At 42.3% G+C, this 16,883-nt stretch overlaps 1 protein-coding gene across 10 annotated transcripts in view; it reads right to left on the reverse strand.

Moving 5' to 3' along the window:
- Positions 1-15,029, reverse strand: part of cacna1aa (calcium channel, voltage-dependent, P/Q type, alpha 1A subunit, a) — a 65,340-nt gene extending 50,311 nt beyond the window's left edge. For all 10 annotated transcript variants that reach the window (XM_035180532.2, XM_035180530.2, XM_035180535.2 and 7 more), the window contains exons 1-9: positions 14,937-15,029; positions 14,146-14,285; positions 5,746-5,837; positions 4,991-5,143; positions 4,530-4,717; positions 2,093-2,196; positions 1,809-1,924; positions 383-427; positions 213-296 (exon numbers count right to left, since the gene is read on the reverse strand). In XM_035180532.2, coding sequence (XP_035036423.2) covers positions 213-296; positions 383-427; positions 1,809-1,924; positions 2,093-2,196; positions 4,530-4,717; positions 4,991-5,143; positions 5,746-5,837; positions 14,146-14,285; positions 14,937-15,029 — 1,015 coding nt within the window. The remainder of the gene's footprint in view (positions 1-212; positions 297-382; positions 428-1,808; positions 1,925-2,092; positions 2,197-4,529; positions 4,718-4,990; positions 5,144-5,745; positions 5,838-14,145; positions 14,286-14,936) is intronic.
- Positions 15,030-16,883: the final 1,854 nt, after the last annotated feature.

The raw sequence follows: 16,883 nt of genomic DNA on the forward strand, positions 1-16,883 counted from the left end.
CAGACAAAAATGTGGAAGGATGAGGGGGGTTAAAGACGAGAGAATGAAAAGAATATGTAAGACGAGAAGAGAAGTGCAGAGCAGTGGAGGACAGGAGGGGGAAGGAGAGCGGGGTCAGGTAATGCTGATATGCAAGATAAGATAGCATCTGTATGTACCTGTGGTTTGTGTGTGTGTGTGTGTGTGTGTGTTTTTGTGTGAGGCTCTCTTACCAACGGCCAGGTCTCCCTCTCCTTCCTCTGGGTTCAGCAGCTCAGCTTTGCTCTTATGGTTCTTTGTGGCTCTCCTACGAGACCCTGTTTCAAAAAGCAAGCAAACACGTGTGACTATTGGATGTGCAAAACGTACATGCACTATAAAACATGCACAAACAAATTCTTACCATCATAATCGTTTTCATTCTCATCATCCGCCAAGATGACCTCTTCTGCAAACCACACACAAATAAAAATGTCAATACAGTGTAAAGTCACGCTAAATGTATATTTAACGACTTCCACATTATAAATCAATCTTTTTTTTGTTGTTGTCATTTCTCATTTAATTAAAATTGCAAACAGAGTCTTCGGCCTGCACCTGTCCTTGTAACTCATCGCTCCCTTCTCTGTTTTCAGCCTCCTTGTTTTTATGTAGATCGTCTTTTCAAGATGATCAAAGGTCTGCCCTTTTTCTATCTGCCCCTTGATCTGCTCCTTCCAGCCTCCACCTCTCCATTCCTCTTATCCTCTCCACATCTTTGCTGCCCTCACCACACCGGGCCACAGCGGAGAGAGAGACAGCAGAGAAAGGGAACTGGGCCGGGGTCTCAAGCATCAAACAAGTGTCTTTAATCCTGCGCCAGAGCCATGTTAATCAAGGCTGCTCACTTACATTCAAACTGTTTGGTCGTGATTGTTAAAGGGTCAGTTTGCTTGAAACTGCTCGAACATCACGACTTCAAACGCAAAATGTAGTCTTGTAAATTTGTTGTTTTCTCAGATGTGAAACTCCAAAGGTTCATGTCTATTCAGATAGTGGAATAAAGATGACAACAGGACTATGTGTGTCATACAGAGTCCTGTTGTCATCACCTATACGGGTTGTGTCTACCTACACTTGACAGCAACTGGTTTGTATTGCATTCACTATTCAACCTTTAGGAAATACTTCTTTTACTTTACAAAAGTATTTTCATTTGAATGGAGGAAATTAATGGAAATAAGTGATTAATTTTGTTAATTTTGTTGCCATGGTAATATCCTTATGGTTTTTAGTACCAGCATCACAAACTCCAGGCGCAGTATTCTACACGAGTTAATATGCAATCAAATGAACGATCTCATCATTCTAACACTCTGTTGTCAGAGGTGAAGACAAATTATCCCGTGAGCCTGAGCTCGGCTTCTGGACCAGTAAGGCTTCCATCGTTTAATGGTTTTCACACTGCAAACCAACTGAACTTGATCCGGACTGACACCACTTCATTAAGTCGGAATACTAAAGTAAACTGAAAATTCTAAAAGGTCCGGACCAAACAATGTAGGTGTGAAAGCCCCTAAAATGCAATTTAACACATGACAGATCATGTTGAGTTCACCGATGAACTGAAAAATGTCGTAATATAACTTTAAATAATCTTCCAACTGTTTATACTAATATTATTCCAGTTGCTCTAGGCCACAAATCCATGCAGCTGCTTCACAGTAAAATACAAAAAATAACAACATAGTTATGTCTAGAACATTCCTGATGGATTGAGAATTGAAGTGTTGGGGACAAAATATTTAAATAAATAGTTTCTTTATGTGCGAAAAATAGTTTGTACAAACCGGCTTTGCAGATCCACTCCAGGTAACCGTTGAGTTCCCTCTCAATCTGCTGCTGTCTTCTGAGCTTGAGGAACTCACTCCTGTTCTCCACACGCTCTCTCTCTTTGGCAAACTCCCTGCAGACACACACACACACACACACAACACACAATCTTAGCGGACATTTTTAATGTGGACATTTTGCCGTGTTGGTGTGGCACGCATACAATAAACCCCATATTGGTTTAATATCTTACATATTAGGAAACAGATTACAAATAAACAACCTTTACTGTGACACTTACCCTGACAACACACCCAGCACCAGGTTGAGCATGAAGAAGGAGCCAATGATGATGAGGGGGATGAAGTACATCCAGTTCCATGCACTCCCTGAGGCATCGTTGCTCTGGAAACACACACACACACACACTTTAGACAAAGTAATCAATGTTTTGCTCTTCCCCCTGAACTCGATATAACAGCACCTAAGCTAACAGAAGCGTCACTTGGTTAACAGATTATTAAAGCGAGAAATGGTAAATTCACCACAACTCATCACAACCAAAGATTTGATCGACTGAGACATGATACCTTCTTTGATGCGGCTCTGCAGGCTGGACAGCTAGAAGAACTACTCCTGCATGGATCAGCTTTGTCAAATTAAGATGCATTTACAGTGTTTGCGTGCAGGTGCTCTACACCGTCGGCACTGTTCCTAAATACTCATTCTCATTTAGAGTGATCAGGTTTTCCACATTTGCCTGAAACTCATTTAATACCCAGACAGTGGGGCCATTAAAAAGATGGAGGCCCGTGCACTCAGAAGTGCTGTCCACTGCCGCTGGAAATATAAACAACAGCAGGGCTGACATGACTTTGCTTTAAGTCATCTCAATAAGTAAATGCATATCTGCCACTCTATTTAGCTTCTCTGAGCAGAGTAAATAATGTATAATGCTTTGCTCTCTTCCTCTTCGTCTCTACCATCCTCCTCTTCTCCAGACTCTCCCTCCTTCCATTTCCTTTGTTCACTCCTCATTGTTTTCATTCTCCTTTTGGTTTCATCGTCCTCCGAAATCGCTTCCTCACGCTTTTACCAAACGTAATTCTTTCATCTTGATGCTCGCTCGTTTTATTTCTTCCTGTACTCTCTTCCTGTCTCTGTTCAATCCCTCCATTCTCCCTCAAAGTCCCTGATCAGACTCTACATTGATTCTTCATTTCACCCTTTCTCACCTCCACATTCTGCTCTATTTCCCATAGCCTCCCTCTCCCCTCTCTCCCCCCCCCCACCATCTTCCTCCATCTTTCCTTCTTCCCTGGTATGGCCGCTGTGTACCCAACGTACCGCAGACCCTTTTTTCTACCATTAAACTTTTATCGCTCCCCTCCCCGGCAGCTGCAAGAATAACTTGGACTGAACAGGCCCTTTTAAATATAGAGCAGCAGCGGGAAGGAGGGACAGCGAGTGAGAGGGACAGGGGGGGAAGGAAGGAAGGGAGGAATGAAGACGGAAAGAGGAGGGAGGATAAGGAGAGAAAAAAAAAGATGGAATAAAGAAAGAAAAAAGAGCAACGGGGAGAATGTGATTAACTGAGGGGGAGAGGAGAAGGGAAAAAAGAGATGACTACAGTAACACTCAAAGACCCTCATCTACCTCTGGTCTCCATAGCAACCGTTGCCAATGACAACAGGGAACTATTCAGTATTGGGCATGAGCGATGACACCGTTCGAGACCTGCTGCCGATTTAATGGGTAAATGCACCGTTTGCACAGGTGAAAATCACCAGACGTCTTAACACTTACATTGTATTAATTTATGAGACAGGTGCTTTGTTTGTGCAGATTCAGACTAAAGATTTAAAAATATTAATGTGACTGTTGTCGATATTAATCATTTTTCCAGATATTTTAAGGGAGTTTTATCCAAACAAAATGGCCTCCAAAAATGACCACAATTTAAATGCCCGTCAAACATTATTATTATTAGAATCTCAAAAAACAGGGTCCACACGATAAAACAATTCCGTTCTGTACAATTCCCACGGCAACATAATGATTTACAAACTAACTGATTATGTCACATGTTTGGATCATGCTTCCTTGAAAGCAAACGGATCAGGGTCAGGTCCTGTTCAATGGCTGAGGGTCTCCTGTTTAATGTCATGAGTAATACGCATAGACTGTATATAAAGATGGTCGACGCGTCCCTTCCTACCGCTTTGCAGGAAAGAAGCTAAAATATCCCGGATATAACGCTGCCATCTTGCACATTTGGAGCCAATGTATTTACCGTTTACTTTGACTTTGTTAGTCACATCCACTAACACGTTGTGATTTAACAGATTCGATGACTCATGGAAATGCTGTGTGTGTGTATTGTAACTTACAACATTGTATAAACCCTAAGAAAAAAGAAAAATGGCTCTGTTACAAAAATATATATATATATATATTCCTTATATAGACGTTGGAGGCAGAGTGGAGCCGAGGGCACATGGTAAACATGTACGAGTGCCTTGCTCAGGAGGTGAAGGGTCAGAGAGCAGAGGTCACACTTGTCTCACAGAGCACGGAATGATAGCAAATTAACAAAGCCAGCGTTAGCAGCTGAGGCAACGAATGACCAATCGTTATTATAGTTCAAAAGGGCAAAACAGTCGAAGCAGGATCATTTCAACTGACAGAACGGTGTGAGTTCGGTCACCGAGTGTGTGAATGTATTCAGCAGTACATACATAGTAGAGCAGATCGGTCCAGCCCTCCATGGTGATACACTGGAAGACGGTGAGGATAGCGAACAGGATGTTGTCAAACTGGGTGATGCCATAGTTGGGTCCCAGCCAGTATTGTCTACACGTGGTGCCCTGTGGACACAGCCGCGACGGAAGCTCCGTCCCACATGGAAACTCTTTGCGGATCTCACCTGGACATGGGTGGAGGTGGGGAGGCGTTTCAGAACAGAAGGCAGGCACACGATAATAATATGTGGTTAGCAAACTGGACAAACCTACTTAACTTGTATGGACATTCGAGAATCCTCCTAAAAGCTCAATAGGACCAAACTAACTCCTCCTCAATCGGCGTATCGAGAAAAGTTGTCTTTTCTTACACAAACTAGCACTGTGACTATTCGAAGTGCACTCGAACAAACATTAACACACATTCCAAAAATACACAAACACACCAACTCCATTACCTGTGTGATTGTCAAAGCAGGTTGTGTGGAATTTGCCCATGTAGAACTCCAGGCCGATGATGGCGAACATGAGGATGGCGAAGAAAAGCAACAGGCCGATTTGCAGCAGAGGAATCATGGCCTTCATGATGGATTTGAGCACCACCTGTAAGCCTGGAGGAAACAGTGTACACGCTTAGTTTGTACCACGCGGATTAGGTCCAAGGATCTTTTAATTGTTAAACTAGAAAAACTGTCACTTTACGACTACATCACTCACACATTTAGTTGAGATATAAACATTTAAAATATAAAATAAATATGTTTTTCAACAAATACAAATAATATTCAGTGACTTTTAATTTCTTGCCAAATATTGATGTGGAAACTAATCTAATTTCTGATGTATGTCACACATTGTAATGGAACTCTTAATTTGGTTTTCACAGGAAGCTTGGTGACTTTAATGATGAGTAAGCCTTGGTTCGCCTGTTCAGCCCTGTAGTGGAGTCAAAGCTATTAATAACAATGCAGTGGTGCCGGAACACAACTGCCACTGTAACATTTTAAAAAGGAGCCGAGTGCATAGGAGAACCACTTTGGTTGGAACACTTTGGGTGCATTATGCAGAGAAACACAGAAGCTGCAGAAAACCTTGACACAAAATGCATCTTCGAGTCTTCCAATAAAACCTGAAACTGAAATATAACTAACAAGCAATGACATGGAGGCTATTTGGTATATATTCATTTGTCAGACGAAGAGTTCCGACTTACTGGGAATACCGGACACCAGTTTGAGGGGCCTCAGTACGCGCACAGCCCTGAGGGTCCGCAGGTCGAAATCTGAACCCACAGTGGACAGGATCCTAAAGAGAAGGAGACAAATGCACAGACGTGTGCACAGGCAATCAATACTTAAGCTGGTCAAGCTTGTCACTGTCAGTCAGCCTCTCCCTGCTTCGCCCCGTCTTTCTCACTTTTACACACACACACACACACACACACACACACACACACACACACACACACACACACATTAATGCCAACCCATGCCAGGTCATTAGAAGCAACTGGGTGAACACTATGTAAATCCTGCATGAGCTGATCAATAGAGCTGACAAGTGAGGAAGGACTTAGAAGTGTATCAGGATGAGAGAGAGACTATAAAACCAAAAAGGAAGAAAGAAAGGCGGAGAGCGATGGGGAGACGAGGGAAGACGGCAGGACAGAGAAGACAGAAAGAAAGTTGAAGGTGTGGAGAGACAAAGCGTGAGAGAGAGAGGGAGCACTTGGCAGATGGGGAGAATCAGAGATGCTGACTTGCTTCTTCCTGCTTATTTTTAATCTGGGTACATTTAAATAATTTCTCTTCAGGCCGTCATCAGACTCCAGAGTGAACGCGGTGTGTGCCGCAGCAGCACCTGTATCGCTGCTCATTATCTGAATAGACGCTTGTAAACACCACGACTGTGTGTGTGTGTGTGCACTTGAGAGGGTTAAGATGTTCTCCTGTGCCGCCAGACTTCCAGTCAGTCCCATCGTCTGACGCACACTGTGAATCATCCGCTTTCCCACTTCTCTCTCTCTCTCTCTCTCTCTCTCGTTCTTTTGTTCTGTCTCTCTGACACATTTCCACTTTCCTCTGCTCCACTAAGAGGCCCGGTGACACAGCACAGCCTTAATCACAGGTCTGAAGTCAGTCAGCTTTGCTTGGAAAACCCACAAAATTGGCACAAAGTGAAAAGCAACACCGACCCAGGATCTATGGATAAAGGTATACTCGCCTGTGGTTTCCAATGCAGCATTGCATTACCAGCAAGCTCCCCAGTGGCAGGTGCTCCATCACCAGAGTAAGCTGGGGTCCTTGTAATGACATTGTGTGATATCAAATGCCTCATCAGAGGCTGACTTGTAACTGAGAGGTTCCTGGTTTGGTCACGAGGTGCTACTGTACTTCAGCTGCATACGTGGCCAACACATCATGCCAAAAGAACCCTGAATGAATCCTATAATCTGCTTTTTTCTCAGAGATACTAAATATTTATTTGAATTACTGGGAGTACTGGGATATAGGCCTTTGCATATATTGCAACCAGTCACAAGACGCCTCTCAGAAGAGCACATACCACTATCGAAACCCAACAGTCCCCTCAATTCAATCAAGCTCCACCAAATTGCACACTCCAAATTTATAGGATCCGTTCCTTCCGTGGATCCACAGCAAAACTGAACGGGTTGTTTTTTGACCCCAAGTTTCTTGGAAATCCATCCAGTAGGTTTTGTGTAATCTTGCTGACAAACAAACGTATGGGGTGTAAACATAACCTTCTTGGTAAAAAATGATTTGCAGTAATGAATCGCCGAGATATGTTTGAAATTGTGTCTCAGTTTTTCAACCAGGGAGAAGTGACGAGTACTGGCCGATTTAACCGTGTATGAATCTTTGTCACAATTTTTAATAATCAAAATTGCCACGACGCTTTTCCTCTGACATACATGTAGCGGAGGAAAGACTCGACGATACCTGAGAAGGCAGCGCCTGGAAAATATTGCATGCCACTTTTTCAGCCAAGTGGGTTGTGTTGCATGCATGTGTCTGCGAGCAGTCAATCTTCAAAAGGTGTTAATGGCTTCGAATGAACTCTGGCGAAAAATGAGGCCGTGGCCACTGAAACAAAAACACCGAGGGCAAGATTATAGAAACAATCTAAGTGCATGGTCTGAAGCCCACGTGCACAGAGTGGATTCAGAGCGTGTCCAAATCTACTTGGTTCAAAAGGGTTGAACGTAATTAATCGTGGCTGTGTTTTTTGTGTGTAACATGCAATAAACCAACCAGGGCACCATCTCATTCCCTTTGAAAGCCAGGTGCACTTGCACCCTGGTGGATTGCTATAATGGTCGTGAGAGAGATAACACTTCACTGCAGAGGAAACACATCTGCTCTGGGTTTATTGTTGATTCCTGTCTTAATATATACCAAGTTAAAATGTAAAAAAAATACGCTGACTTCAGACCAGGTTGGTCTGGTCAACCACGCCATTGCTTTTCACTACTGTGGCTGAGGGGTAGAGCGGTCGTCCTCCCACCAGAAGGTCGGCGGCTCGAGCAAAGATACTTGTGTCATGTTTGGTGCCAGTTTGCGCTCAGTTCTTACAAAGGGACTTTTTTTTATTATCTTAGATTAAAGATTAGACTTTTATTTACAATACATTGAGTGGATTTTAGTATTTAATAATATATATGCATTTAATATGTATTAATGATAGTATTTATTCAATGATAATAATGATAATAATGATAATAATGATGAGGATGATGAGGATGAGGATGGTAATGATGATGATGAAGAAAATGATGAAGAATTTTTCTCTACAGCATCTGCTGCCACAAACAGTGTCACGCCGATGAGGCAGTTCCTCATTCACACCGTCTCCACGGTGACTGGGTCCTTTCTCATTCATAAGTGTTTCCATGGCAACAGGGACCTTGGCTCATTGATAGAATCTCTGTATCACCTTGGTAACAGGGCCGAGGGAGGAGCCTGATTGATTGTTTTTTATCCTTCGCTCTTCTCTCTTTAATGTAAATGTATCACAACTCAAACACATAAACAAGCACACACGTACACAGACACACACACACAAGCAGACAAAAACCATGCACACACACACACACATCTGTGTAGCAAACAGGTTCTGGTTGGAGATCAAACATATTGAGTGAGAATAATTTTCTTCACGTATGCACACTGGAAAGTAGGTCATTTAGAATAACCAATGGAAAGCAATCTCTCCTTGTCGGGGACAGAGAGGCTACGGTACATCTTACATACCTGAACTTAACACACACACAGGCAAACACACAGACGCACAACCTGCTCTTTATCCTGAGAAACACAAATGATTCGGGGGAAACACATTAAGCAATATTGCTATTACACAATCTCCCCGCTGACCCCTTCTCTGGGGAATCTAACACATTATACAAACAATCTTTTTCGTCAGCTCTCTCCGTCTGCGTTCCTGCTGACTTCAGCGAAATGTGGCTAATTATCTTTGTCCACATCACTGACCAACCTGCTTCATCTCTCCTCCAAACTCTCAGCCCCTCTCGCCTCTTTCCTTTCCTCTGCTGCCACGAATCAACCATTTTAACATCTAACGTATCCCCGCGATCACAAAAGCTCTCTCATGTTAAAATGTTTACATGAATATCTGTTGTTCTTATTAATATTCTATCATACATTTAGCAAATTTAAAAAAAATTGCATTTCATGTGTTTTTTCCAGATAAAAAAACACATGAACAAGTGAACAAGACGGAGGCACAGAGGGGAGGATGCAAAGCAAGATCGGCTATAAACTAAGGGTAATTGGACTTATAATCAATGGTGGGGATAAAAAACAACTAGCTCCTTCCCAGTGCCAAGTCACTCAGGACATTCACAACAACACACACACACACACACACACTTTGGCACGGAAACACGGTGGACACAAATCTACCGAAATCCAACAAGGTTGTAAAATGAGCAGCTAATCTATGCAGACAGGTTAAGTGCCATCTGTGTGTTTGTCTTCGTATGTGTTTAAAGACAGCGCCTGCAAGTGCACCAGGGTGAGAGGGAAATGGAAAGGAATGTTTGATGTGGAAATGTGGAAACGTGTGTGTTGGTGTGTGTGCGTGCTGGTGTGTGTGTGTTGGTGTGTGCGGGTGCTCTGGTCAGTGAGGTATCAAAGGTTTCAGCCAGAGGTGGGTAGAAAGGCCAAGTAGCCTTTCATGTTCAAAGAGCGAAAAAACACAACCGCCATTCATCGAGAGCTAAAAAAAAACCCCTCTCTGTTTGTGTGTGTGTGTCTGTGTCTGTGTGTGATCTATGTATAACTTGTGTTGTAGGTAATTAAAGCTGTTTAAACTAGCACCTTATGGGGATTTGTCTCCTCATGAGGACAAAAACAAAGTCCCCATAATATAATAAGGTTAGGTTAAGGTTGAGATTGTGGTAGAGGGTAGGTTTAGGTTAAATTTAGGTTTACATTAAGGTAAGGGGTAGGTTTAGGGTTAAGGTTAGGATTAGGGTCAATCTAAATGAATGTAAGTTGATGTCATTTCCTCATGGAGGTCATGGAGACACACTTTAATGTTAATATATTTAATATATATAGTTAATTTTAGCTTCATTAAAATACAAATTTCATAAAGCCTCATTCTTCTTCTCATCCTTCATTATGCATGTCCTCTGCCTCCTTCCTCTCTCTTAGTCACTAATTCCTTTTTTCTACGATGATGCTGTTATTCCTCTTAATTTTTTGTCCTTAAATAACTTCACATCAAACACGATAGATGCCCCTGAATGAAAAGAGAATCTATAGCAGCTGCAGCCGAGCACAGGTTTGTTCTTTTTCTAAATTTAACACGGTAATAATCGCATACATTTAAAAAAAAAAAAAATGAGTGGGGGGGTTGTTACTAGAGACTTTAATGTCATCTGGACAGTAACTGCGAGGAAACATTTTTGCTTACATGTCGGAGCGGCATCTCCAGTGCAACAGCAGCAGTGCCTGTGCCTTCCGGAGGAGATTTAACTGCTGTGTCATGCTTGCTCAGAGGCTTATACTTTTCAAAAATATAAAGATTTCCTATTATAAAAGACGGGGGGGGGAGGGGTGGGGGATTATGGGAGACCAGGCATTTTACTGGAAGTTTTAAGGACTGCTTCACTTCCTCCCGCTCAGCCTCTCCCTTCCTCTCTCTACCTCTCATCTTCTCTCTTTCAGGCTCTCTGTTGTGGCACGCCGAGATGAGCTTGGCTTCATGATTGCTCTTATTAAAGCATAAGGAGATTCTGCCAGAGTGTGTGTGTGTGTGTGTGTGTGTGTGTGTGTGTGTGTGTGTGTGTGTGTGTGTGTGTGTGTGTGTGTGTGTGAGAGAGAGGGAGAGGGAGGGAGGGTGGGAGGGCTGAGAGAAACGAACATTAGTTTCATCGGTGCTTTGTCAGCAAAAAATGCGGAGGGTTTATGTAACCCATGAAGCTTTTTCCAAATCACCACATGCACACATACACACATGCGATGACCTCAACCTAACAATCTGTGCCGGTACACACAGTTTTACCACACGACTTGTCAAGCGAGCAAATGGCACAGGAAACAGTGTGATTTAGACTGCAGTGATTTATTGTATGTTTCGGTTTTAACAGACAGAATTAATGTAATGTGAAAGCTGGTCACTGAACCTGGCATCAAGAACAGCGTGTTCCGATATCATTTTTCCCTTCCCATTACCGATTCCACTACCTGGACTTTGTGTATCGGCCGACACAGAGTAATGATATGATGCCAATGTATTTTAATAAACAACAACCTTTATATCATATTTTAACAGCTGATGCTTCTCACCGTGTATGGAAATGACGGTTGTTACATGGCCTGGCTCAGGTTTAAAAAACAAAGACATAACAGAGAATGAATAACATCTTATTTTATTATCTAGTTTGACTGTAATGACTGAAAAAGAACACAAATAAAGGAATCTAGGAAAACACAATAATAATATCCTTTAAATTTATCTGGTAAAAAGCAGCTAAGGTTGATATAAATAAGTTAAAATAAGGAAATCAAGTAGCGTCGCCCTTCCAAACTGAAATCTTGCGTATGATACACGTCGTTGTTTTACTTGTGGGAATTTGCTGACATTTAATGCTACGCCACTGGAAATAACTTCTTCCTTGCCGCTGTAAAAAACAGTACTTGCCAGTGGCAGTACAGTGCCACTGCAGTTTTGGAGCGGCAAAGAAAAAGTGATTTCCAGGAAAAGAAAGAGGCAGTTTTTATCTGAGTGAAACAAATAGACTTAAACCTAACTCTACATTTTTGGCACAATCTGAGTCATTTCCGATGCGGTATTGGACCATCTCTGTTTAGTTTTTTTTTACAGCCACTTATAACTAATTCTTGGGGCTTTGTGATGATACTAAGACGTGCTCAGGCAAATCTGAGACATGAGCTCAGAGCTGCGGTTAACTGAGGGTCGGCAACAGTAAGACCTTCGCAGACATTTAATGCAGATTTTCCCTCTTTTCACCAACCATCACTCATCTGATCACGTTAATCTGTGAATACAAACTGTGGCACACAGACCAGCGTGTGACAGCTGCAAACACATCAGCACACAGCCTGCAGCGCTTTCGTGGATATGAAAGAAAAGAAGGAATGACATTTCATACAGTCACATGTCACACGGATGGATGCACTAACAGACACATGACATGATGGGTATAAAATTGAAAAACCAGCGTTTGAGTACATGTGATCGTGAAGCTTTATTTCTGTCACTGCATTATGTCATCTATTTACTCTGGTCCATTTCTATGACCCATAATCTAATCGGTACAGTAATTCCATCAAGCTAATCCTATCAAGGGTCTTAATTCTCCCTTGTTGACACCCTTTCCGTCACAGGCCCCGGACTGCATCCCATTTCTTCCCTTTGCCCTCATCTTCACCATTTCACTGAGCTTTAAAATAATATGTCAAAATCATAAATAAGATAAGGCTATTTTATGTTGACGGCCTTGTACCACTATCCCTCATTTGTTTTCCATCATTTCCTGCAGTGTAGGATGTGTGAAGACCACACTCGGATCTGCCTGAGGTGAAATGCATTTCAGGACGCAGCCTTTCCCACAAGCTGTAAATTAGGTTTAAGGCCATTCATCTCTCAGACCAGGTATCAATCTGGGACTGGTGTTAAAAACAAAGGCCCTGCTCATTCCTGGCATCCGTGATTGAATCATAAGTTTGTCAGTGTCTCGGAGCACTTATGATCGGACCTCACTTCCCTCCTCTGGAAAAGAAACTAAGAGACCACTCCAGATTTGTCTTAAATCTGTATCTGCACATGTACGCCACTCATTTCATTACAATGTCCGTTGAATTTGGAATTTTGTCTGTGGCTTAAAGAATTGAACAAAATTTGCATACCTATAAATAATAAAATAATAATAAAAACCAGGAAAACTGATAATCTTGAAGTGGTCTCTTCAATATTTTCGAGAGCTGTACGTAATTTTTATTAGAGACCAAACAATGTTGTTTTTAGCCTGTCAGACAATGTTAGATGGATGTCTGTGTGTGTGTCTGTGTGTGTGTCTGTGTGCGTGTGTGTGTGTGTGTAGGAGAGAGACAGAAAGAGAGAAAGGAAGTGTGGGCCAAGGAGAGGCTGAGCAAATCAATGTGCTGCGTTCAGTGCAGCCTCACAATGAAATAAGGTTTTACTCATTTGAAATAGTAAAAAAAAAAAAAGAAAATCAATATGTGGTGGTCATTGTTGAAAAGGTGGCAGTGGCCACAAATAAATCAATGTATGGGAAATATTTATGGTTCATTGTGAAACTGTGGCAGGTCAGAGGACGTCAGCTGAGTAGGCGATCGCTCATGTGTGGCCCGGCACACATCCGTGTTCACACGGCTAAAAGAATGTGGCCAGCGATTGTTCACAGTGGATATTTTCATATGGAGCCATTGCCTTTGTTTTCTGTAACTTACTTTTTACTCACTTTATGGATCTGATTCATTCTCTCCCAAAGTCTAAATGTGTGTTATAGACTCTGATCATCAAGAGAGACAGTTTATTTCGTTTTATTCTGCTGACTCACAGATTATATCGCTCCGCAGATAATTGAAGTGGTTCTGCACAATAATTCTGATTAACGCCATATTTCTCCAAATTAAGCTAATTTGTCCAACACCAGTGATTTCTTTTCCTCCTCTTTTCTTCAGTCTCTCTAATATCTGTTCCCTCTGCGCCCCCCCGCCCCACCCCCTGTCTCTGTGTATTGTGGTGACATTTGTTCACTACCCGGGTAGTTGGCTACCTGCAGCTCTGCTCTGTGATCTGACTGCTGCCTCGCACAGAATGGGGCCATTCATTAGGGCAAAGGAGCAGGGAACACACTTCGCTCACTCGCTCACACACACACACACACACACACACACACACACACACACACACACACACACACACACACACACACACACACACACACACACACACACACACACACCACGTCTGATGCTAACCGTGTGAGCATTTTTGTCTTCATGCAGGTTACAAGCTGTGCGTGTGTGCACTGCACATGTGTTTGGCTCGTGTCTGTTTGCTCGCCACTCACCCTGTGAGCACCACCACGAAGTCCATGACGTTCCATCCATTCCTCAGGTAGGAGTTCTTGTGGAAGGCGAAACCAAGAGCCAGGATCTTTATTCCTGACTCAAAACAGAAGATCCCAATGAAGTACGGCTCGGTGTCATCCTGAGGGGAGAGAGAGCGAACGAAGGAGGGAAGGGGGGGAAAAGAAAGGAAAAAGAAGGACGAAGGGAGGTTAAGAAGGAAACAAGATAAAGTGAGAGAGATGTTACTTTGTAAATCTATATAAAAGTTAATTATGATATGTTAATTCTGATTAAAAGAAAATAGATTAATTGCACTCTATAAAGCTCCTTGACACAATATAGGATGTGGACATTTCTTTGCAGGCTGCCATCTACCTTTTGCCAAAAGATTTGTAAATGCAATATTTAACTTGCTTTTCACAGCAAATATTGATATGAGATTCATTTTATTTAATTAATCACTATATACGCACTATTTAGATTAATTATTGAATTACTTTACAACTCTATTTTAGACACAACATTCTTATTTATTGTTGTGATAATGCGTCTTTCTAAATACTGCACTGCATAATCCTATACAATATAATGGTATCTATGAGAATGTGTATGGTTCTCTCGTGTGATAGTTTTCGAGGTGAGACACCATCCTCGTTTTCTTTGCCTCTCTTAGCTGAGTAGCTGCATACATCCTCCACTGAAGCAAAATCAATAAGGACTCTGAACTGTCACCTGGATTTAATCATGTTTACATACGACTCCCACACAGTCCCGTGTCTTTTTAACTCACCAGGCGTTCAGACAGCGGCGTCTTGTCTCCATCGGGCAAATGTTGTTCCAGAGCCAGGACGATGCAGTTGGCAATGATGGTGGCGAGAATCATCCACTCAAATGGAGTGAAGAAGGTCAGTCAAGGAACAAACAACTTCCACAACCATAAATCTGAACAGTTAAAAAGTACAGCTTGGCATGATAGGTGCTTTTTTTGTTGTTGTACATAATCATAAAATCATGTGAGTCACCTTTATAATTTTCCAACAAGATTTGCTGCAATATGCTGCATCGATTAAGATAATCACATCCCTTCATCAACACATATTTGTGCCAGTTTTCACCAGGGACAGTAAAAAAAGCTTTATTTCTGGATTGGTGGGAGGAAGTGCAGATACGTCGTCCATCTTTATCTACAGTCTGGTCTTCACACATTTGACAATATGTCGTATCAATATGACTTTCTTGGTTTGAAGTGGCTCAATGACGGGGTTTCAATTAAGCGTACATGCTATTGTCAACACATTTTTCAACAGACCTCTCTATACTCAGACAAAGGCACAAACCTGCAATACAGATTCCTTACAAAAATGTACTGTTTACACATAGATATATATATTTTTACTCTGTAGTGAATATTTATCATATCATCCATTCCTTATACTGCATTTACAAGAATGTGTTCATGGAAATAGTGGCAGGACGTGAATAGGACCCAACATCGAGGAACACAAATTAAACCTTTGCGGCGTTTAAAAATCAGAACAGAATCTAACAGGTCAGACTTAAAAACCTGGACCAGAACTACAGCTCTGAGGGACTGATGTCTGGCCTCTTGCTGACACACACACCCACACACACCCACACCCACACACACACACACACACACACACACACACACACACACACACACACACACACACACACACACAAGCTATCATTATGAGTCAGTTAAATATGTTCTGCTAAGTGTATGTTCTGGTAACACACCGCCCACACAGACCAAACAAAACAAATAAACACTCACACAAACAGCAACATGGGGCTGTATGAAAGTGTTAGTGTGTGATACCGTGGCCCGGAGACTGAGTGAGATTTATTGTGACATCACCGTTTGGCTCCATGTACATAACGTCCGAGGGCGAGTTCACCGAGAGAGAGAGAGAGAGAGAGAGAGAGAGAGGGAGAGAGAGAGAGAGAGAGAGAGAGAGAGAGAGAGAGAGAGAGGAGGGAGTGTCTCATTGTACAACTAATTTTGTTTGTCACATTCTCTAATGCGCACACACAAACACACACACACACACACAGAGGCAGTGTCTTTTTAAATCAATCCTCCTGTCTGGTTAAGGTCACAAGATAAATAGTTAGATTTAAAATAGGAGCGAGAGTGAGTGGAGAGAGTGAGAGAGAGAGAGTGAGTGCAATCGTAGAGATGAATGAGGGATCAGGACAGAGGGAGGGACGGACACAGGAAGAAAAAGACGATGAGGATAGAAAGATGACAATTAGGACATTTTAAAATGAATATAAAGTATAGTGAAGTATCAATATCGACTGTATATGAAGGAGGGATGTGAGCACCAGTCTGTTCCTGTTCTATTCTTTCACCCTTTTCCTACTTGCTTGCTTCCTTTGGGAAAAAACATTCCCATGGCGGAGGGGAGGAGGGGAAAGTTTGAATGGTGAAGGAAGAAAGGCAGAGCTATTTATGGAATCATACATCCCGTGTGTGCGTGTATGTATGTATGCCAGCATGTGTGTAACGAAGTCGTTTGTTTTCTCCGGTCATGATCGCCTGATCGTACACCACAATGTGTTGTGTGTGAGTGTTTGTGTTCACGTGTTTGACCGCTCCACACAGGGACACGTTGCTCTAACACCCAGGGCACCATGTAATTAGCCTCCTTGCCCCCCCCAAGCTATGTGTGTGTACTAACGTGAGTGCGTGTACATGCATGTATGTATT

The sequence above is a fragment of the Hippoglossus stenolepis genome, chromosome 16, assembly GCF_022539355.2.
Source record: "Hippoglossus stenolepis isolate QCI-W04-F060 chromosome 16, HSTE1.2, whole genome shotgun sequence".
Taxonomy (NCBI): domain Eukaryota; kingdom Metazoa; phylum Chordata; class Actinopteri; order Pleuronectiformes; family Pleuronectidae; genus Hippoglossus; species Hippoglossus stenolepis.